This window comes from Melopsittacus undulatus, chromosome 4 (genome assembly GCF_012275295.1).
Source record: "Melopsittacus undulatus isolate bMelUnd1 chromosome 4, bMelUnd1.mat.Z, whole genome shotgun sequence".
Taxonomy (NCBI): domain Eukaryota; kingdom Metazoa; phylum Chordata; class Aves; order Psittaciformes; family Psittaculidae; genus Melopsittacus; species Melopsittacus undulatus.
In genome coordinates this window covers 11,863,589-11,882,749 of record NC_047530.1, presented here as the reverse complement: position 1 = coordinate 11,882,749, position 19,161 = coordinate 11,863,589, and the positions used below count along the sequence as shown (strand labels likewise).

Sequence of the window (19,161 nt, the reverse complement as noted above, 5' to 3'; positions counted from 1 at the left end):
CTAGCAGAGGTCACAAGCTGTACAAGAACATACTTGGTTAATCCTGCTGAGCCTGTGCAGCCCTGGGCAGGTTGATTCTTAGCTATAGCTGTCAGGCACCACTGCAGCTCTGGGTCCTTAGGCTCCCTCCCACCCCAGAGTGCTTAGGGCTGAGCCTGCAAAGTCATTAAAATCCTGGAGTACAGGAGCTAATAGAAAAATGAGTCATTTCCTTGGTGCTTCTGCTGTGAGTTGGGTTTTTTGTTTGTTTGTTTTATAACTGTTACTCTCTTCCTACTGAAGCTAAGGGGAATTATACAAGTTTTGATAGTGCCTGGAATATATAAAATCTGGTGTAATAGGCTTCTAACTTTATATAATGGAACATATTCTAGTCTTTCTGCTGCTACTCCTACACCCAGTGTTTCAAAACAAAGATGTGAAAACTAGGTGTGAGACATTGAAGTAGATGAAACACAATTCTCATTCAAGAACTCATTTTTCTTCCTGAAAGGAAGCTTGTCTTCTTGATAGTCCCTGCTCACTGCGACATATTTGTGCTATCTCACAAGTAATGCAAATTGTTGTTTAAAAAGCTGTTTATTCTTGCTTAACACTATAAATCAGCATTTTTTTCATTTGCATTCATGTACGGTTATGTATTCTAAAATTCCTCTTTAATATTAAACTGTCTTTTTTCTCAGTCAGCAAACTAAAATGAAACCATTCTGAGGACTGTACAGCATTTAGTGAAGCTTTCATTCAGGAGCTTTCAAGATGTTATTTCTGTTGCTTACAGTCGTGTGGGTTTTTTAGCACCTACAGCACTTTCTCCTGCTTCAGGACACCCTCGTAAACTGTATTTTTGTGGCTTTTGTCTAGGCTGATGAATCCTAAATAATTCTATGGTTCATTCTAGCCATTCCTTCTGGGCTGTTGTTTCTCCCACAGCAGGTTGTTTAGGCACCCGGCAGTGCCCAGTTTAAGCAGTGCTCTGCACCGCCGAAGTATTTCCATCCCTACCCTAGTGATATGCCCATGGTCCATCTGCAGGTGATAGAGCACTGCTATGGTCCTCCAGGTGAGATGTTCTGGCTGGGCATGCATAGCTGTCTGTCAGTCTTCCACGTGTTGACACTGCCAAGCTGTACTCCATGATGGCAGGCTGGGCTGGGCTCCAATGGCTTATATAGCTCCAGGGAATCTGGAGCCCATTGTGAGCCCTGGAGGTATATACAGGTCTGAAGAGGAGACAGTGATTGTTGGTTCACTACATCCTAGTGTTGTGCTACAGCACAGGCCTGCAGGAATGCACGTTAATGTTCATGTTGGATGCCAACCCCCTATCTCACTCTGCTTGGTTGCGCTCTGTTGGTTCATCAGCAAGGGCCCTCTGATGGATGTGCTATGATGTGCATGCACATCAGCATGGCTTTGAAGGTGTAGTGCAATAGTGGCATTACCAAATTAATACGTTCATGTGCCTCTGTACCTCAGAGTGAATCTCAATGGAACTTGCCTCTTTTGTCTCTGTGCTTGGCTGCAGAGGAGGTGGGAGGTGGAGGCCAGCTAATTCTCTGCTGGTTTGTACTAGAAGCAAATGAGGCTTTGTTCCTTACAGTGGGACAGGGAAAGCTACATGGACCATGGGAAGAAGATTCTGAAAGATGTTTTGTTAAAATGTACAAATAGGAGTAATGGTTAAGAATTCAGGATTCACCTTTTGAAGAGGTGATTTTTAATGTGTTTCATTTTTATGTGTCTCTGCCTTTTTAGGTGGGGGGAAGAACATAGTACTCTACGCTCAGAACACCCAAACAAGTAAGACATGTTTACTGCTAGACTATAATACTGTTGAAACAGGCCTGGCAATATTACCTGTTTCGTGATGCCAGGAACAATGTAGTGTTGCTGTCACTTATAGATAATTTCTTATTTTAGAAGATTTATTGAACCCACTGCCTGCAATCTGTAGGCTGCAAACTGCTCAACGAACAGTTAAGGGAGGAAGGGGTAGTGTAGGAAGGTTTCTCTCTATACTTGTATTCCCAGTCCCCTCCAAATCAGTGTGATCCTGGAAAGATGCTGTATTTGTTGAGTAGAAAGGATACCTCAACCTGGCATATTGTGAAGTAACCAAGAAATCATGAGTGTCATTCTCTGAGTATGCTGGAATAAGAGGCTGAGGAATTTAGAAGTATGAATTGCAGAGGCCGCTATTTTAGTACCCTAAATAGTGTACTGTATTTTGGGCCATTCTCCTAGTGTATTCTATGCTTTCTGTGGCATAGGAAAACATGGCTATTGCGCTAATCTTTAATTGCCTGTTAAGGTTGTCAAGCAGAAGCAAGAATTGCAAGGCAGTGTGTCTCAATGACTTTACTTTTACTAGAAGCCAGGAAAAGCAAAACGAACCCCAAAGAAATACCTCCTCAGAATCCTGTCTGGAAGTCCTGTACCGGAGGGATGCTTTCTCAGTGTTGATACTCCAGGCTATTCAGTTTCTGTTTCCAAGGTCAAGAGAGACTGTTGTCCTATGTCCCACATGCAGTGCTTTTTGAAGTGGAGGTACCCATGTTGTCCTCATGTTTCTTTTGGGAAAGTAACTTGGTAGCCAAATCTGTAAATCATATCTGAAGGTGTACATGCTAGAAATCCTGCAGTATGGAGAAGAGCAGTCCATCTCCTTGAATTGAATTAGCTGTCCATTTAATGAATTAAAGAAGGAGCAAGAGGTAAGTCAGGAGATAACTTTCTGCAAGAGCATAGAGGAAATTATTCTTAATCCTTTGCCTTGGCAGGGACACATGATCGTGACCCAGCAATGGCAGTTGTACTGGTAGCCCTTTGCTCCTTGGAAATGGCAGCAGAGGTGGTATTGTAGTCAGCTCTCTCTGGCTAAGCTGAGATAGAGTGTGTCAGTACAAAAAGTGTGTATGCATTAGAAGGGTTTATCTCTGACATGGGGTGCTGTCTGATATTCCAGGACAATCCACAAAAAAAAATCTTAAAAAGTTAAAATGCACTGGCATCAGTTAATTACATGTAGAGAAGAGGGATCCTGTCTTACACCCGTACATACAGAAATATGTAGGGTGCTTAGGGTTGTAAAAAAGGCTTTAGCATCTGGGCTCTCCTACCTGTGTGGCCACAGGGGCTGTCCTGGCATGCTGAGCAGAGAATCATAGAATCATAGAATCAAATGTCAGCAGGGATGCTTTGGGTATTCCCTGGCTTATATGGGTCTTTTCGGTTTATCTGTGAAGAGTGCAGCTTTGCTTACCAACTTTGCTATGTGCTGCTAAACAAAAAAAGGGTAAATGTTTAAGGACAAACAAGTGCTGATGAAAAATAAGTATCAAGTTATTGAATGGCTAGAACAAGAAACCAAGTTCCTATGTTTTTTAGGAGCTATTCCCTTCTCTGAGTTTTATAGAAAACTCACATTAAACTAATATCTTGAAAGGGATGCTCTAGATTTGTGCACCCATAATTAACTGAAGACTAAGACGGCACCAGTTAGAGTGGAAGCCATATGCTTTGGGGCTGCTTGCCAGGCACTGAGAGCCTCAGTATTACAGTTCCTTCCAAATGTAATTAGCTGGACAGGGCCTTTTGACAAGGGCATGTAGTGGTAGAACAAGGTAAATGGCTTTAAACTGACAGAGGGAGATTTACGTTAGATGTTAGGAGGAAGTTCTTCCCTGTGAGAGTGGTGAGGCGCTGGCACAGATTACCCAGAGGAGCTGTGGCTGCATCATCCCTAGCAGTGTTCAAAGCTAGGTTGGACGGCGCTTGGAACGACCTGATCTAGAGGGAAGGTGTCCCTGCCTATGGCAGGTGGGTTGGAACTGGATGTTTTTTATGGTCCTTTCCAATACAAACCATTCTGTGAGTCTGTGATAGTATTCTGTGATCTTTGACCAGTTATTTGCTGGTCAAAAGTTCCACTTACATGGAGACTTGGTCAAGACCTTGTTGGAGGACAATGGTGAGAGAATTAAACTCTGAAAAATATCAGAGCTCGGGTTCTGTAATTATTTCCTTTAATCTTCACAATGATAAGATCTTCATGGTTTGTGGAATTTGTAAGATTATTTAAAATGTAATTAAAATTAGATGTGTATGTGAAATAGGAGAACCATAATGACTCCTCTTAAAAATGTAGAATGCTTCTCATCTTCTGGGTGCTCTGTAGCCCTGGGCTTTCCTACTCTGTTGTGGGGGGCTGCGTTGGTACTGGAACAGGCACATCTACGTGCTTAGGCGCTCACCTATCCACTGCTCGGCATCAGCTTTGGCTGCATGTGGGCAGCATTCACTTATCATATCTGTGGTTTCACTCTGCTGCTTTGCATCAGGAGCCTTCCCATGTAAAAACAATTAACACAAGTGGAGCCCCCAGTGAATTTCATGCAGTTCCGCAGCATAGTAAGGAGGAAATAATCTTTTTTTTTAGACAAAGATGATTTAAAGTAATTGCAGATGTGTTTGCAACTCTCAGAATTAAGTTTTCTTGTATCTTGCCAGCTCTTAATTCTGCTAATTGCAAATGAAGTGACCAGGAGTCTCAGTGGTATTGCTGTGATGAATGAACTGCCCTATGGCAATAGCTCTTGTCAATGCAGAGTTTAGAGTATTTTGCTGCAGGTAATGTGGGATTTGTGACATCATTTTCCAACAGGAGGTTAGGTTCCATCCACTAATAAATTTATTATTGGACTTTTTTTTTTTTCTCTCTTCAGTGTAGTATTCTTTGGGGGATAGTGGGGAATGAGAAATGTTATGCAAGTTGGTGTTATTTTATAAATATTAAGGCTATTGATTATATTTTTCATCTTGGGCCCTATCTGAGAGAAATGACAGGTGCCTCATATGGGAAGCCTGCGGCTAGAGGTGGTTTGATGTTGACCTGTGCAAGGGTCTCGCCCTAATAAAGGCCATTTAAAATCAGTTATGAAATTCCTGGTTCAGTCAATCCAGATCATGCAAAGTGCTACTGAGCAAGCACAGGTGGTCTTGTGGAAATTTTGGTATTATTACATTTGGTTAAAACTTTGAAATATTTTCTCTTTAGTATTTCTTTTTTATTTGTTTTATTTTTTAAATAGGATTATGGCTATATGTTACTTTCAGTAGCCATAGTAGGTAAGTGATAGCAGGAAGAGGTCCATAGTTTAAAAGGTTTCTATGCATCAGTACAAAATATTTCCTGCCTGCTTTCCCTTCATGTGCATAGTAGCATCTATCCTGTGTTCTCTTCTGGGCTAGCCCTGAGCTGACCTTACCCGTCAGACTAGCAAGACAAAGATTGAAGCCAACAGTTTTTCCTCTATGATTGGACTGGTTTTGCCACGTTGCTTGATATTCACCCGTATCTCTGTGACTTAAACCTCATTTTTGCAGCTCAGGAAGCCTCCTTGATTGATAGTACTAACATAAGAAGGCACAGAGCTAATTAAATCACACTGCTGCTTCCCAACACTACTGTCACAGGCTGACCTAATTTTGACACTACAAAGCTTATCAGCAGAGTATCTATTGAGTTAGGGGAACCATAATACTTTTTCTAGGAATAGATAGATTTATTTCTCCGTCTCTTTGCCTTACAACTCATTACACTGCTGTTTATTGTTTGTGCTGCTGGGCAAGTATTAAAGACTTATGATCTATGGCATATGATCTCCGTGGGCATCTGTTTCTGGAATGGTAAGCATACTCCAGTTTGGAGAGGGATGGGGAAAAAGCCATGATAACTCTTCAGACAGGAATATCATCTGCGATCCTTGTCTCTTTTAAAGAATTCTTTCTTATTTAAGATTTGGAATAACAAAGTGATTGCTGTTGCATCTCATAGGCAGGCATGCTCTGCTCTCCTTCTCCTGGCAGTGAGCTGCTGGAGGTGTCTGAAACTGGCAAGGACCCTGTTTTGTGTTAGTAAAGCATAAAAGAAAACCTTTGCAAAGGTTTTATGTGATTAATTTGTTGGTCTTAGTCCAAGTGTGTAGATCCAGGATGAATTACTATGTACTAAAAGATAGAGGTGGCTGGGGACAAGTGGAGAAGGAGGAGGAAGAGAGGCTTCACCTTCCAGCTGTCTCTGGAAGACTGAGAAGCTGAGGATACCTTTTGTGGTTCTTCAGTGCTCTTATAAAAAAAAACCAAGCACATCCATTTATTCTTTGGTCAGTTTTTAATTTGGTGCTGTGATAAAGTCACATATAAACAAATATCTCATGCCCTAGAAACTTTTGAGATTAACTTTGAAATTATGAATAAATACTTTCTTAATTCAGCATGTTGTCTCTTTTGAGTGGTTAGGAAACAGTGCAATTGAAATCTCATAGACTAAAAACTTTCTTTTTTTTTTTTTTCCAATGAGAACTGAAATTATAATTTATTTCCATGGTTATAGCAGTTGAGCTTTTTTAGAAAAATGCTGGTTATAGTGAATGTTGTGATTAAGGTCAGGAGAGTTACCAGCACTTCAAGTTGAAAGACAGAGTGGAGCACTCTGGCTGTCCAAGGTGTCTTACTTGCACCGCAGTTCCACAAACCTGCTGTATGCTGTGAAGCATTTCCTTTGTATTATCCCAACTCTCACTTAAAATCATATAATCACAGAATGGTTTGGGTTGGAGGAGACCTTAAGGATCATCCAGTTCCAACCCCTCTGCCACAGGCAGGGGCACCTTCCGCTAGACCAGGTTGGTCCAAGCCCCATCCAACCAGGCCTTCAACACTGCCAGGGATGCGGCAGCCACAACTTCTCTGGGCAACCTGTGCCAACGCCTCAGCACCCTCACAGGGAAGAACTTCTTCCTAATATCTAATCTAAATTTCCCTTCTGTGAGTTTAAAGCCACTTGTTCATTTGCTTTTTCTGGGTGATCAGCTTGGTTTGGAGACTCTTTTCTACTTATTCTTGCACTGCCTTTGAAAATAAATGTATTCTGCATATTTCCCTTGGAAGTTAGCTAGCATTCATCACAGCATCTGGTTTGTCCTTTGTCTTTTTTATTAAGCATGTCTAGATACCCACATACATATTCAATTTGGGGTATTTCTAATTTTGCCTTCACATATTTTTATTGCATTCTTTTTTTTTTTTCCCCTCTGGAATGTCTGAGGAACTTGTTGCAAGTTGAACCAAATCTCTTGTATGGGAGTGTATGTGTGTGCTAGAGGCAGAGAAGCGAAATGAATTGAAATTGCTGGAAAAGATCAGCCAATAAAAGGGACCTAGGTAACATCATTATATAACAAGATATGGGGAAAGGTCAGGCTGGCACCATTTTTCATCTGAAAAAAAGCAATCTCACGGCGCCATACAACTTCTTTGCAGCAGAAGTGAGGTGGAGTTGTACTTAGTTTTGTTGTTGAGCCTTTTCCTTCTTACCTAGTGTCATAAGCAACTTTCCTTGACTTGTGTGTGCAAGCTGCAAGGAACAGCACCAGGATGGGTTGTTTTGTGCAATATTTACTGTGTATGATCACAAGACAAATTCTTCCAAAATGCCGCAAACAAAATAAATGCCAAGTATATATTACTTTAATGTCTTGTCTGGTATCAAATCCTTGGAGGCCTATTTCAAAAGTAGCTGTAGTGAATATTGCTGCAGTAGAGAGGGAGATGACATTTCATAATTATGCAATGTCTCCCCAACCATAAGATTTTAAAACTTAAAGTAGTAAGAATATTTTTTTATTTTCCTTTATTTGTTTGATCTCCTCTTAAAGCAGTGTAATCTTTTGCCATAATAACACATTGGGGGGTATTTTTTCATTTCTGTATTGCCTTCCCGAACCTAATAGCTATGGAGCAGTGGCATAGACACTAAAATGAAGGATACTTCAAATGTAATTTGAAGTTATATGAATTTAATATGAATGAAAATGTAATATTAATGTAATATGGATTTAAAAGGCAAGAGGATGTTGGCATAATGTTGCTGACTCTTCTAATTTTATCAGAAGTCTTGTGATCTATGCTGAACCTTGTTTTACCTTTCCGCTCCATGGCTCTGTTTTAAGATTTTAGTATTTTAATGTCTGTATTGTGGAAGATCATAAAAGCTCCAGCTGTGGCCCAGAGCCCTGCTGTATAGCAACTGTGCATGCAGAACAAAGAGGATGCTCCATATCCCAAGACATTGAACTATTGAGGTGTGTGGAGGGGGATCAGCTCTTCTAGCACAGGGAAAGCTGCAGAACACTGAGCGTTAGTGCTGTTGTCCTACTTAGGAAAAAAAATTAAAAAAAAAAGAGTTAATAGATTATTTTGAGGTCAGACTGTGACACATGAGACTGGCTCCTAGACCAAGTCATCTCTGGCCTTGAGGAGGGATGGTGAGCTCTGTCAGAAAGAGAAGCCTGGGTCTGTGGTACAGAGGGATGGCTGGGTTCAATTTTTTTTTTTCTAAGCAGTAAAGAACATCTGAGGCAGCTCCCGGGCAGGGAGGCAGGTGGATATACTTGCCTGACTAAACGTGACCATAGGCTGAGCATAGAGTGTATATGCAGTCATTGTGTTGAACTTGGAAGTCATTGATGCTAGGGAGCAGGTTTTCCTGGCCTCACAGAACTGCCAAGAGCAAGAATGCTTTAGCCTGTATTCATCTTTGGTAAATGGGGCTGCCAACAGAAAAGTGGAGAGGGTGAGCTGATAGGTCCTTGAAACTTGTTTCATAGCTGCTTGAGGCTCAGAGCTTGCTGGAGGCTGTGCTGGAGCTCACTGCTGTTGTTGAGCTGCTGCCCCCCTCACCCCTTTCCACCCCCCACTATCCCTCCCCTCTGCCTGATGGGAGGGTATGAGCATGGTGTGGGGGAACTTTTGTGCTCTTTTCCCCATTTGGTTAGTCTTGAGTGGCCCCACCAAGCCATTATATCTGTTGACCTGGTGACTGTTCAGGGCTGTGTCACCTTGTACTATTTGACTGAAGTTCCAGGAGAGGGACTTTTTACAAGGACATGGAGGAGTAGGATGAGAGGGAATGGTCTTAAACTGACGGAGAGGAAATTTGGATTGGATATTAGTTTAGAAGTTCTTTCCTGTGAGGGTGCTGAGGCACTGGCACAGGTTTCCCAGAGAAGCTGTGGCTGCCCCATCCCTGTCACTGTTGAAGGCCAGGTTGGATGGGGCTTAGAGCAACCTGGTCTAGTGGAATGTGTCCCTGCCCATGGCAGGGGGTTGGAACTGGACGAGCTTTAAAGTCCCTTCCAACCCAAACCATTATATGACTTAGGAGCACATCAGTAATTGAGGAAATGTCCATTCCCTGCATGAACTCTTCTGCTTGGCCTGGTGCTCTGCAGAGAGGCTCTGCCAAGGAGAGATTTGTTTCTTTATTTGTTAAACACTTGCTGAAGAGGTTAATCTAGGCCAAGCAAATGCAAAATGATCTAAATGTAGAACTGAGATAGACAGGGAGATGCAAGGTAGCTGAGAAAGTCAGGCCTAGTCATCACAATCTGAAATAATTATTCTCTTCCTGTACATATAGTTGACCTGACACTGTCTTGTTCAGGACCCTTTGCTTGAGCCTTTGAATTCTTTTCAGCCTCTGGAGAAGGAGGGTCAGAAATTTGAATTATTAGCAGCCTTGTATCAATTCTGGGCTTTGTGCAGCAGTTGATACTGCAATGGATTGTGTCAACTGGGAGTTGTGTGCAAGTTGGACCAGCAATGGCATGGTGATGGGATTCTGCAGGTGTGCCAGTCATACATCCCAAGGATCCCACTTGTGTCTGAAGTGGGTGTTAATTAAGCAATTGCAGATAGAGCAAAGAGCCAGTGGAGTAGTGTGAGAGGGAAGCGATGTACAGTGTAGAGCCCTGGAAATGGAGCAGCAACTGTGGTAAGAGGTTACTACTGTTGGGGAGTATGCATGGATGTTATCCCAGCAGCATGAGCCTCCTGTCCATGGGGAATGGGGACAGGAGTCCCTTTGGGCTCAGCTCTAATTGTTCTGCTTGCTGTTTGTAATTTAAGACTTCACTTAGGACTTTAAGGAGCATCCACTTTTACTGAAAAGGAGCAGTGTGCTGATGAGTAGAGAGGGTGAAATGCTAGGTCTTCAGAACTCACCACAGTTATGTTTTATCTCTTCCATTGTTTATGTTACTTTATTTGGCAGTAGGATTGTAACTCAATTTCCTTATCTCTGAAAAATTTAATAGTTGTGAATTTCACCATTCAGGAATAAAGGAAATCATAGAACCAGGAACATGCTTTGGAAACTCGCTGAAGCAGAGCTGTAATTTGTATGTGTGTATTAACAACAACATGGAAGTTTTCCTATATGCACAACATGTAAAACAGAATAACTTCCTGTAGTTCAGGTTACATATACAAGAAAATTAAAGTAAGGGTTCTGCTTGAACTTAACCTCTGGTCCAAATCCTGGGCCCTCTGACAGCAACAGGATTTTGGTGTCGACTTTGAAAGGAAGCAGTGTTAGTCCCACTGTTTCTCCTGCTTAATTTTAATGGTTTAATTAAGGCTTCTCATTTGCATAATGAGTGTGATAATACATTTAGAAAGATATATAATAAAAAGAACAATAATGCAGAGTTCATTTGGAAATTGAAACAAAAATCACTGGAATGCAAATGAATTTGTGAAGGTTTGGCTCAGGGCATTGCTGGGTGTTAATAAATACTGTGGCAATATCTTCTGGCAATGAATGCCAGAATGGTTTGGGTTGGAAGGGACCTTAAAACTCACCTAGTTCCAACCCCCATGCAATGAACTGGGACACCTTCAAGTAGATCAGATTGCTCAGAGTCCTGTTCAACCTGGCCTTGAAGGTTTTTGGAGATGAGGCATCCACCATCATATGCATGTGATGAGTAAGCAGAAGAGTATTTTGCATGGTGACAGTACTCATCCCCAGTGCTCCCAGCTAGGGGTCTGCAGGGGCCTCAGGCTGCTGCAGTGCATGGATCTGTGTGAGCCCCAAGCAGTGATGCTCACCTAGTTTTTCTCTCTGGGTTTTTCAGCTCCCCCCACCGTGCGGATCGTGCACTCAGGTCTGGCATGCAACATCGAGGAGGAGCGCTATTCGGAGAGAGTCTACACCATCCGTGAGGGTGAGACGCTGGAGCTGACCTGCCTGGTCACTGGCCATCCTCGGCCACAGGTGAGCCCCCGCCGTGCCCAGTGATACGTCTCGTTTCTTCTGCTCTGTCCCTGAGCCTGCACAAGTTGATTTCATCTTCTGCTAAGGAGTCTCAACAACTTGTGCTGCCCTGGTGTATGTGTCCTCGTCACCACCCCATTGTATCTAGGGCACCCTGTTAATAGGTTATTTTAGGTCAGGACCTTTCAAGGCTTGTGCAGGTGTAAATGCTTTATTATTTACCCTGCTCTGCTTTTCCACTTCTATATTTTCTTTTCCTCTTCAAACCAAACCCACTGTCTGTTCCCTCAAAGTGACTGTGGGCGCTTTGTCTTCTGCTTCATCCCTTCATCTTTCTCTGTTGGCAAACAAGCTGCATGCCGAGAGTTGAGAGCATGCCTGTAATTAGCTGATGTGACCACGTTTCACAGCTCTCATACTTGTATGAGAGTATGAACACCAGAATACCTCGGAATGAATTTCTTTGCAAGGTGGGGAATTAAACACCTCTCTCTTGAAATTGCATAGAACAGGTAGGAGCTGTAAAGTGCTGCTGAGGAAAGGGACTGAGAGACCTCAAGTCTGCAGACTTGATGTTCCTCCAAGAGAGTGAGACATGCTGATTCTTCCATAGCTGTTTCCAATTTAATAAGATTTAAGAATGGAGAAGTTGAAGTTTATCCTGTGGTATTTCAGAGAAGCCATAGGTCTGGCTGTGTCTTAGAAAACTACATACAGTTGAATACTGAGCTGTAGTCACACATTAAAGCCATGCTATAAACCAAGCCGTTTTTCTTTTGAATAAAGTAATCTCTGTCTAGCCTTTGCCAGATGAAGGAGAAAGAAAGCAATGGCCTAAAAAAACCCAAAAGACTGGGCTAAGCATCCAGTTGTGTGGTTGGTTGACACACTGGGGGGAAGGGATGTCATCCAGAATGATGTGGACAGGCTGGAGAGCTGGGTCTGTGCTAGCCTCATGAAGTTCAACAAGGCCAAGTGCAAGGTTCAGGGCTGTCCCAAGCACAATACAGGCTGGGCTGAGACTGGATTGAGAACAGCCCTGAGGAGGACTCTGGGGTGTTGGTTGACAAGAAGCTCAACATGAGCTGTCAGTGTGTGCTTGCAGCCCAGAAACCATCCATGTGCTGGACTGCATTAAAAGGAATGTGACCAGCAGGTCAAGGGAGGTGATTCTTCCCCTCTACTCTGCTCATGTGAAACCACCCCCTGGATTACTGTGTTCAGCTCTGGGGCCTCCAACATATGAAGGACATGGACCTGTTGGAGCAAGTCCAAAGAAGGCATGAAGATGCTCTGTGGGCTGGAGCACATCTGCAGTAGAGACAGGCTGAGAGATACAAGGTTGTTTAATGTGGACAAGAGAAGGCTGCAGGAAGACCTTAGAACAGCTTCCAGTGCATAAAGGGGCTGACAAGAAAGCTGGAGAGGGGCTTTTTAGAAGGGCATGTAGGATTAGGACAAGGGGGAATGGCTTTAAAACCTAGAAGAGGGGATGGTATAATTCTATGATGTTTTGGTAACACCCTAAATAAGAACAATGATGTAAAATCAGTTCTGTTATTATGAAGTTAAATATTCACTTCCTCATAAGTTATGAAAAGTATTTATTACCATGCCGTCATGTCCTCTGCAATTACGGATTGTCCTTTTCTCTACGATGATGCTCACACCACAGAAGACTGGTGCCACACTGAACGTTGTTGGGGAAGATGCTGGTGGCTGTTCATCAAAAGAGCCAAGTGATAAAACCTGGGCTGACACAGACCTCATTCACAGAATTTGATCATAACGTTTTAATATAGCACTGACTGATGCGGGAAGGGAGCACTTACTGCCTGAGGACACCTGGCTGCTTTTTAGGTCATTTGTTAAGGCGTTTGGTGCTGTTGAACATGGGGCAGATGGGATCTGCTCCAGGCTGGCTGCTGTCTCCTGCCACATCCCTGAAACAAGTCCGTGCCTCTCAATCCCTATTGGTAATGTTGGATTTATTCTGCTTTCTCAAATGTTTATTTTCTAGGCTTATTTAACAACTTTTTAATGTCCAAAGCAGATGGCTTTGGATGCAGCAGTTTATGGCATGCCATGTGTTTGGGTGGAAGTAAATATCATGTTCACGTGCAGGTAAAAAGGAGCAGGATAAAGGTAGATTGACACTTCCAGTGAGCTTTCTTGGAGAACGTTTCTTTCTCAATCCATCTGCTCCAGCAAAGCTGCCTAGCAGCCTGCAAGGTTTGGTGCAGCTCAAATCAAAGATCCCTCTCAAACCCCCAGCCCAAGGCAGCTTCGAAGCCAGCTGCCAGGAAGTGCTTTGGGCCAGCTATGAAAAGTCCGATCTCAAGCAATAACAAAGCTTATGATGCGGCTGAATCAAAAAAAAAGCTGTTCAACCAAAATGTCTTATCGAGAAAGCAACCACATGGCTGCTCTTTTTCATAAAAGTCTCTATTTTCTCATCTGGGATTCAGGATGAAAAATTGATTTATTTCTGTTTTAGTTGTTTATAGATTTTCTTTGTCAGCTAGCACCTCAGTCTGCTCTCTCATGCTTGCTCCCATGTTACAGCTCTCTCACACTCGCAATATTTTTTTCAGATAAACTGCCTGGGAACAAGGGAGTAGTTTTGGTAGTCTCAAATGGATGATTCTGCAGCAAAATACGGGAGGCTTGGCAGGGCTGCATTTGAACGTTAGTCTTTTTATGACCTTCCTATTAAATATCCATTCAATTTTAGTGCTCCAGAAAGTATGGAAAAAAAAATAATAGGGCCTAAGACATCATAGGTTTTTGCATTGCCATATTTAAACTTAGGCATGGAAGTCTGGAAGGCTGCAGCCCCTTGGACCAGTTGACCATAAAATTTGGCTTCTAGTAAACAAGACTGCCAGGTATCTCACTAATATTTGTGAGTTTTGTCAATGGGGCTTTTGGGAAAAAGCACTGATGGAGGTCAGGCAGGAGATCAGGGAGGATGTAAAGTCAGCAAGATGGTGCTCACCATTCCCAGCTGCCGGAGAACTACTCTTGCATGCCAGTATTTACTCTTGGTATTTAAAATACAGATAGTTAAAGATTTTGCTTGTTGAATACATTCTGGCTCTTCAGCAGGAGGTCTGCAGTGCATTTCTGTTACGGACAAGAGGTAGTTGCTGGCTTGAAGAGGGGATATGGCATTTATTTTCAAACTTTTTTTTTCATATATCTGGAATTTATGTGTGAAACTTGACAATATCTTGTTGGATTCTCATGCTCTGACAGCCTTGACTATGAGATGATTTTGAGGAGAAGTATCCAGCAGGATGTCTCTTATTCTTATATATGGAAGTGGTGAAAATGCATTTTTATTTTGTTGTGTAAGAGACTTCCATATACATTTTGTGGTAATTGCCTGTATTTTCAGTATTTCCATTTTTTACTGATTTTTGCACAGAGGGTTATCATATTAGATTTGCAAGTTCTATGGAAATTATTTTCAAAATGATATTTTATTAGACCTTAGGAAGTGAGTTCATATAATATATAATTAGGGATCTATTCTAAGAAGGCTGTTCAACTTGCATGTTTTTCTCAAACTTTTTTTCAGTTATTATTGGCATACATAGAAACTTCTTTTGTTTTAAATGCTGTAAGAAATAAGCAGCCCAGTACTAGGCATTTGTAAAATCCCCTGTTGGTGTTCATTGTATTTCCTTCCCCCAAGCAGAAAACACGTATCAATTAAGGAGAAAAGGAAGGTGTGCTGTGAGTTAGCCAATGAGACCATGTGTCCTGAATCTCTCCTTGCAAGAACTGGTCTTTGCAGATGCTGGTGTATCTTGGACCTCTGCCTTGCAAAACCTTTTTGGTCTCCAGCGTTGTTTGTGGGATTGTGTGTTCAGTTCTTGGAGACTGTATCATGTTCAATTCTCCCACCACAGCAGCAGCAGTGAGTACTCAAGTTGTGTTGTCATAATGACTGCCAGGTGATGCTGTCCACAAATATACATGGTGTACCATACTGGTGTTACTGCTGGCTGGAAGTCCTTGCAGAGTTTTAGAATCATAGAATCATGGAATAGTTAGGGTTGGAAAGGACCTTAAGATCATCTAGTTCCAACCCCTATGCTATGGGCAGGGACATCTCACACTAAACCATGTCATCCAAGGCTCTGTGCAACCTGGCTTTGAATACTGCCAGGTACCCATTCCAGTGCCTCACCACCCTTACAGTAAAGAACTTCTTCCTTGTATCCAATCTAAACTTCCCCTGTTTAAGTTTTAACTCATTACCCCTTGTCCTGTCACTACAGTCTCTAATGAAGAATCCCTCTCCAGCATCCTTATAGGTCCCCTTCAAATACTGGAAGGCTGCTATGAGGTCTCCAAGCAGCCTTCTCTTCTCCAGGCTCAACAGCCCCAGCTTTCTCAGCCTGTCTTCATATGGGAGGTGCTTCAGTCCCCTGATCATTCTTGTGGCCCTCCTCTGCACTTGTTCCAACAGTTCCATGTCCTTTTTATGTTGAGGACACCAGAACTGCACACAATATTCCAAGTGAGGTCTCAGAAGAGACCAGGTTACTTGAATCACTGAATTGCCATAGCCTTCTTTAGTCTTTTTTTAATTTTATTTCCTTCCTTTTCTTAAATTACTAATTTCATTTTTCCTGCTGTTGTATGGAATATCCCTCTGGCTAATTTGGGCCAGCTGTCCTGTCTCTGCTCCCTCCTGGCTTCTTGTGCCCTTCCTCACTGGCATAGCATGAGAGACTGAAAAGTCCTTGATCAGGCCAAGTGCTGCTGAGCAACAACTAAAACATCAGTGTGTTATCAGCATTGTTCTCAGACTAAAGCCAAAGCACAGCACTGGACCAGCTACTAGGAAGAAAATTAATTCTATCCCAGACAAAACCAGGACAGCCAAGCACTGCCCTATACCACTCCTTAAACTTCAGCAGCAATCACATAAGGGATCATTAGGAATTCTTTTTTGAAATAAAGGCTGCTAGATGTATTGTGGAGCAGAAATGCCACACTGGTGTGGCAGTGGCTCGTGGAGGGGAGTGAGGATGTTAGCAGGGATGTGGTGCACCACTGCAGAGATGCCAAGAGCAAACTGATTTCTCCACATGCTCTTCTCTTGCCTTGTTTCTCTGCCAATTGCTGTTGGTCTGGCCATCATAGGTGATGGCATTACAGCTAAATGGAGGCTGACAGGTTCCACCCATAGACACTGCATGAAGATAAGAAGTGAATTTTTGGCTTCAGTCTTCACAAACATTGTGCTGGTTCATTAACAGAATGTCTGCTGTTCCTGCTCAGTGAGTTATGGGAGGCAGCTATGGGAGCAGAGCTCAAGTAAAAAGATCATTCAGGATGTAAGGCTGATGTGAGTAATAAGCTTTATTTAATGCCCTTAAAGCAAAACTGTGGAAGTGCCATCAGCAAGCCTTCCATTCTGGGAACAGCATGTAAGATTGGGTGCAAATGCTAAAGCGGAAAGTTCTCCTGATTTGCAAACGGAGTTTTGTAATTGGGTGCCTTGATAGCTGAGGGTTTGGAGCTACAGTTAATTACACCTAGGAAATTAAGCTCTCTTTAAAATCATGCACTTTACTTAACAAAGAATTATTTGTTTCTTGTTTTGTGTCACGATGCGGGAGTTACGGACAATGCTGAAACGATCAATGTGATCCAACGAATGCCATTTATTACAAAGCATCTATCCTTTTTATACAGTTGTCTGCATCTGCTTACAATAGCTCGGTGTATTATACTTGGATACATACACAATAACTGGCTGTATTAAGATTGGATACATAATCAATAGCTTGCTGTATTAGTGGATACATATACCGTGTAGCACACAGCAACTAGTATACAATTGGTTACATTAAGCATATGGGAGCCTGGTCTCTGAGGCTTGCTGACAGTTCACTATTGTGTCTTTGCACATCCCAGTTTCTTCTCATCCTGCTTGCACCGTTACTTTTGCTTCTTTACCCATGGCTTTCTTCATCCTTGGTTTGTGTCGAGCTCCATGCAGGAACTTGCTGACTTGGGATTGTGGCCTGCACTCATCATAAACACCATTTTCTAATGCTAAAACATCGGGATTGGGCACAACATGTCCACCGCTTTGCAGCCAGTCCACAGTTTTGGGGGCTAATTAGCTGCATTCACCTGTTTTCCTGATTCTGAGCTCACAGTAGGTCTCCACAACTATTGAGAGGCAGTTTGAAAGCCAAGTATCTAATGGTAGAAGAAAATCTCCTGTGAACTTTCCTCCTGTGGGTCCTATTAGGTCTTTGGTGGATGGCAGCAGGCTTGTGCCAGATGGGCTGGAGAATAAGCCAGCACTCTAGAGTGAGTCAGCTTAAGAAGCAAAGCCCTGAGAAGGACCATGCTGAGCCCGCTGTGTGGCTATAAAGGACATAAGGTTTTCTTGTCTGATGTTTCTCCAGTCATTGCCTTCCTGTTGGCCTAAAAGTTGCTCCATGACTCTGTGGGTTAGATGCCTACGGGTGAGACTTGGACCACTGCTGTAAATTGCTGTGAGTAGATATGGTCCTTAGGGAGTCTCCAAAGACTCCTCTATGGGGTCTCCTGCCCCATGCGCCTTTCTTCTCAACCCTCACCATGCTATGGAACATCCTCAAGGAGAAGAGATGTTGCTGATGCTCCATTGCAGCCTCCTGTGCTCTGGGACTGCTGTTACCAGCACAGTATCTATCTGATTTTCCTTTCTGCCACATTGAAAGTTCCCTATAAAGAGAGGCAAAACAGTCTCTCTCAGAAGCCTGAAGATATGTCCTTTTCCTTAGTTTTGCAAGGTGGCTTCTGAATATCCAATTTTTTTTTACCTAGGACACAATTACAAATGAGTGCCTTTGTGTGCACACTGTAATGCCTGCAAGGGAATGCTTTTAGCTCTGAGAACTCCCCCAGGGGCAGAGAGCAGGTTTGATACCCCCAGAACAAGTGTGCCTATCTGCATGAGCATGCTTTCAGCTTCCTATGGGAAAGCCCTTTCTGCTTCTGCCCTGTGTATGTTGTGGGTCAGTGTTACTTTACCTTCCCTCCCCATGGACATGAGGGATTGTAGCAGGAGGATGGTAGCAATAGAGAATCAGACCAAACTAGGTAGAACCCACATTTTCACCTCCTTCCTTCATGGATTGGAAGAGGCAAGAGTTGCTCATGGGGTTCCTCTCTTAAAGGGATGCTCATGGCTTCAAAGAAGAGCAACCTGGTCTAGTAGAAAGTGTCCCTGCCTGTAGCAGGGGATTGGAACTGGATAAGCTTTAAAGTCCTTTCCAACCCAAAACATTTAAGTGATTCTATAAAAGTTGGCAGGACTGGTGTGAATGTGCATGACATGGTGCCAGGCCACTCTGCTGCCTCTTTAAGCTTCTTAATGACACCCTGTGTGATTTGAGGCTGCCTGTGGTGAGTGTCTGCTCCAGGTGGAAGTCTGGGAGGAGGAACGAGTGTTTGTTTTCTCTCTTTCATGTCAGTGCTCCTGTGTGCTTTCCCAAAGTGCACGTTTATGTCTTTTTGTCTTTCCAGGCATTGCTTTTAACTTTTTGATCCATTGATGTAGCTCTGTAACAGGCTGATGACTCGCATGTGCCTCTTTCTGATCTGCTCCCAGTCATGTTGAAGTGATGCTGCTCTGTAGGGGCCTCTCTTTGAAAATGTGTCTTCAGATTTACTGGCTTCTGACAACATGCCACAAAATTCCACCTAGTATTATTTGCAGGCAGGTAGAGATGGGGAAAATCCTCTATTCAGGGTGGTGGTTGGACTTTCAAACTGGAAACTATTTTGCAACTTTGCTTAAAAAGCGTTGCATTCTAATCAGTATCAGTGAAACCTTTTGAGAGAGTTATGGAAGACTACAGTAGTTATTACAAAGGGAAGATTACAAAGCCTTGCACACTGCTGCTCCCCAAAACTTAGCCTCATTCCTAATTATACAGAAAGCTCTAAGCACCCCAACACGTGATTGTCTGCTTGTTATTTGTGGATTGATTGTGCAGCATTTGTTATATCACTGCTATTCA

The 19,161-nt window shown here is 42.8% G+C and overlaps 1 protein-coding gene across 1 annotated transcript in view; it reads left to right on the top strand.

Annotated features, from left to right (window-relative positions):
• The window catches only part of MDGA2 (MAM domain containing glycosylphosphatidylinositol anchor 2), a 361,344-nt gene that overhangs the window by 115,853 nt on the left and 226,330 nt on the right, over positions 1–19,161 (top strand). Inside the window, exon 3 of the mRNA XM_034062525.1 lies at positions 10,980–11,119. Coding sequence (XP_033918416.1) covers positions 10,980–11,119 — 140 coding nt within the window. The remainder of the gene's footprint in view (positions 1–10,979; positions 11,120–19,161) is intronic.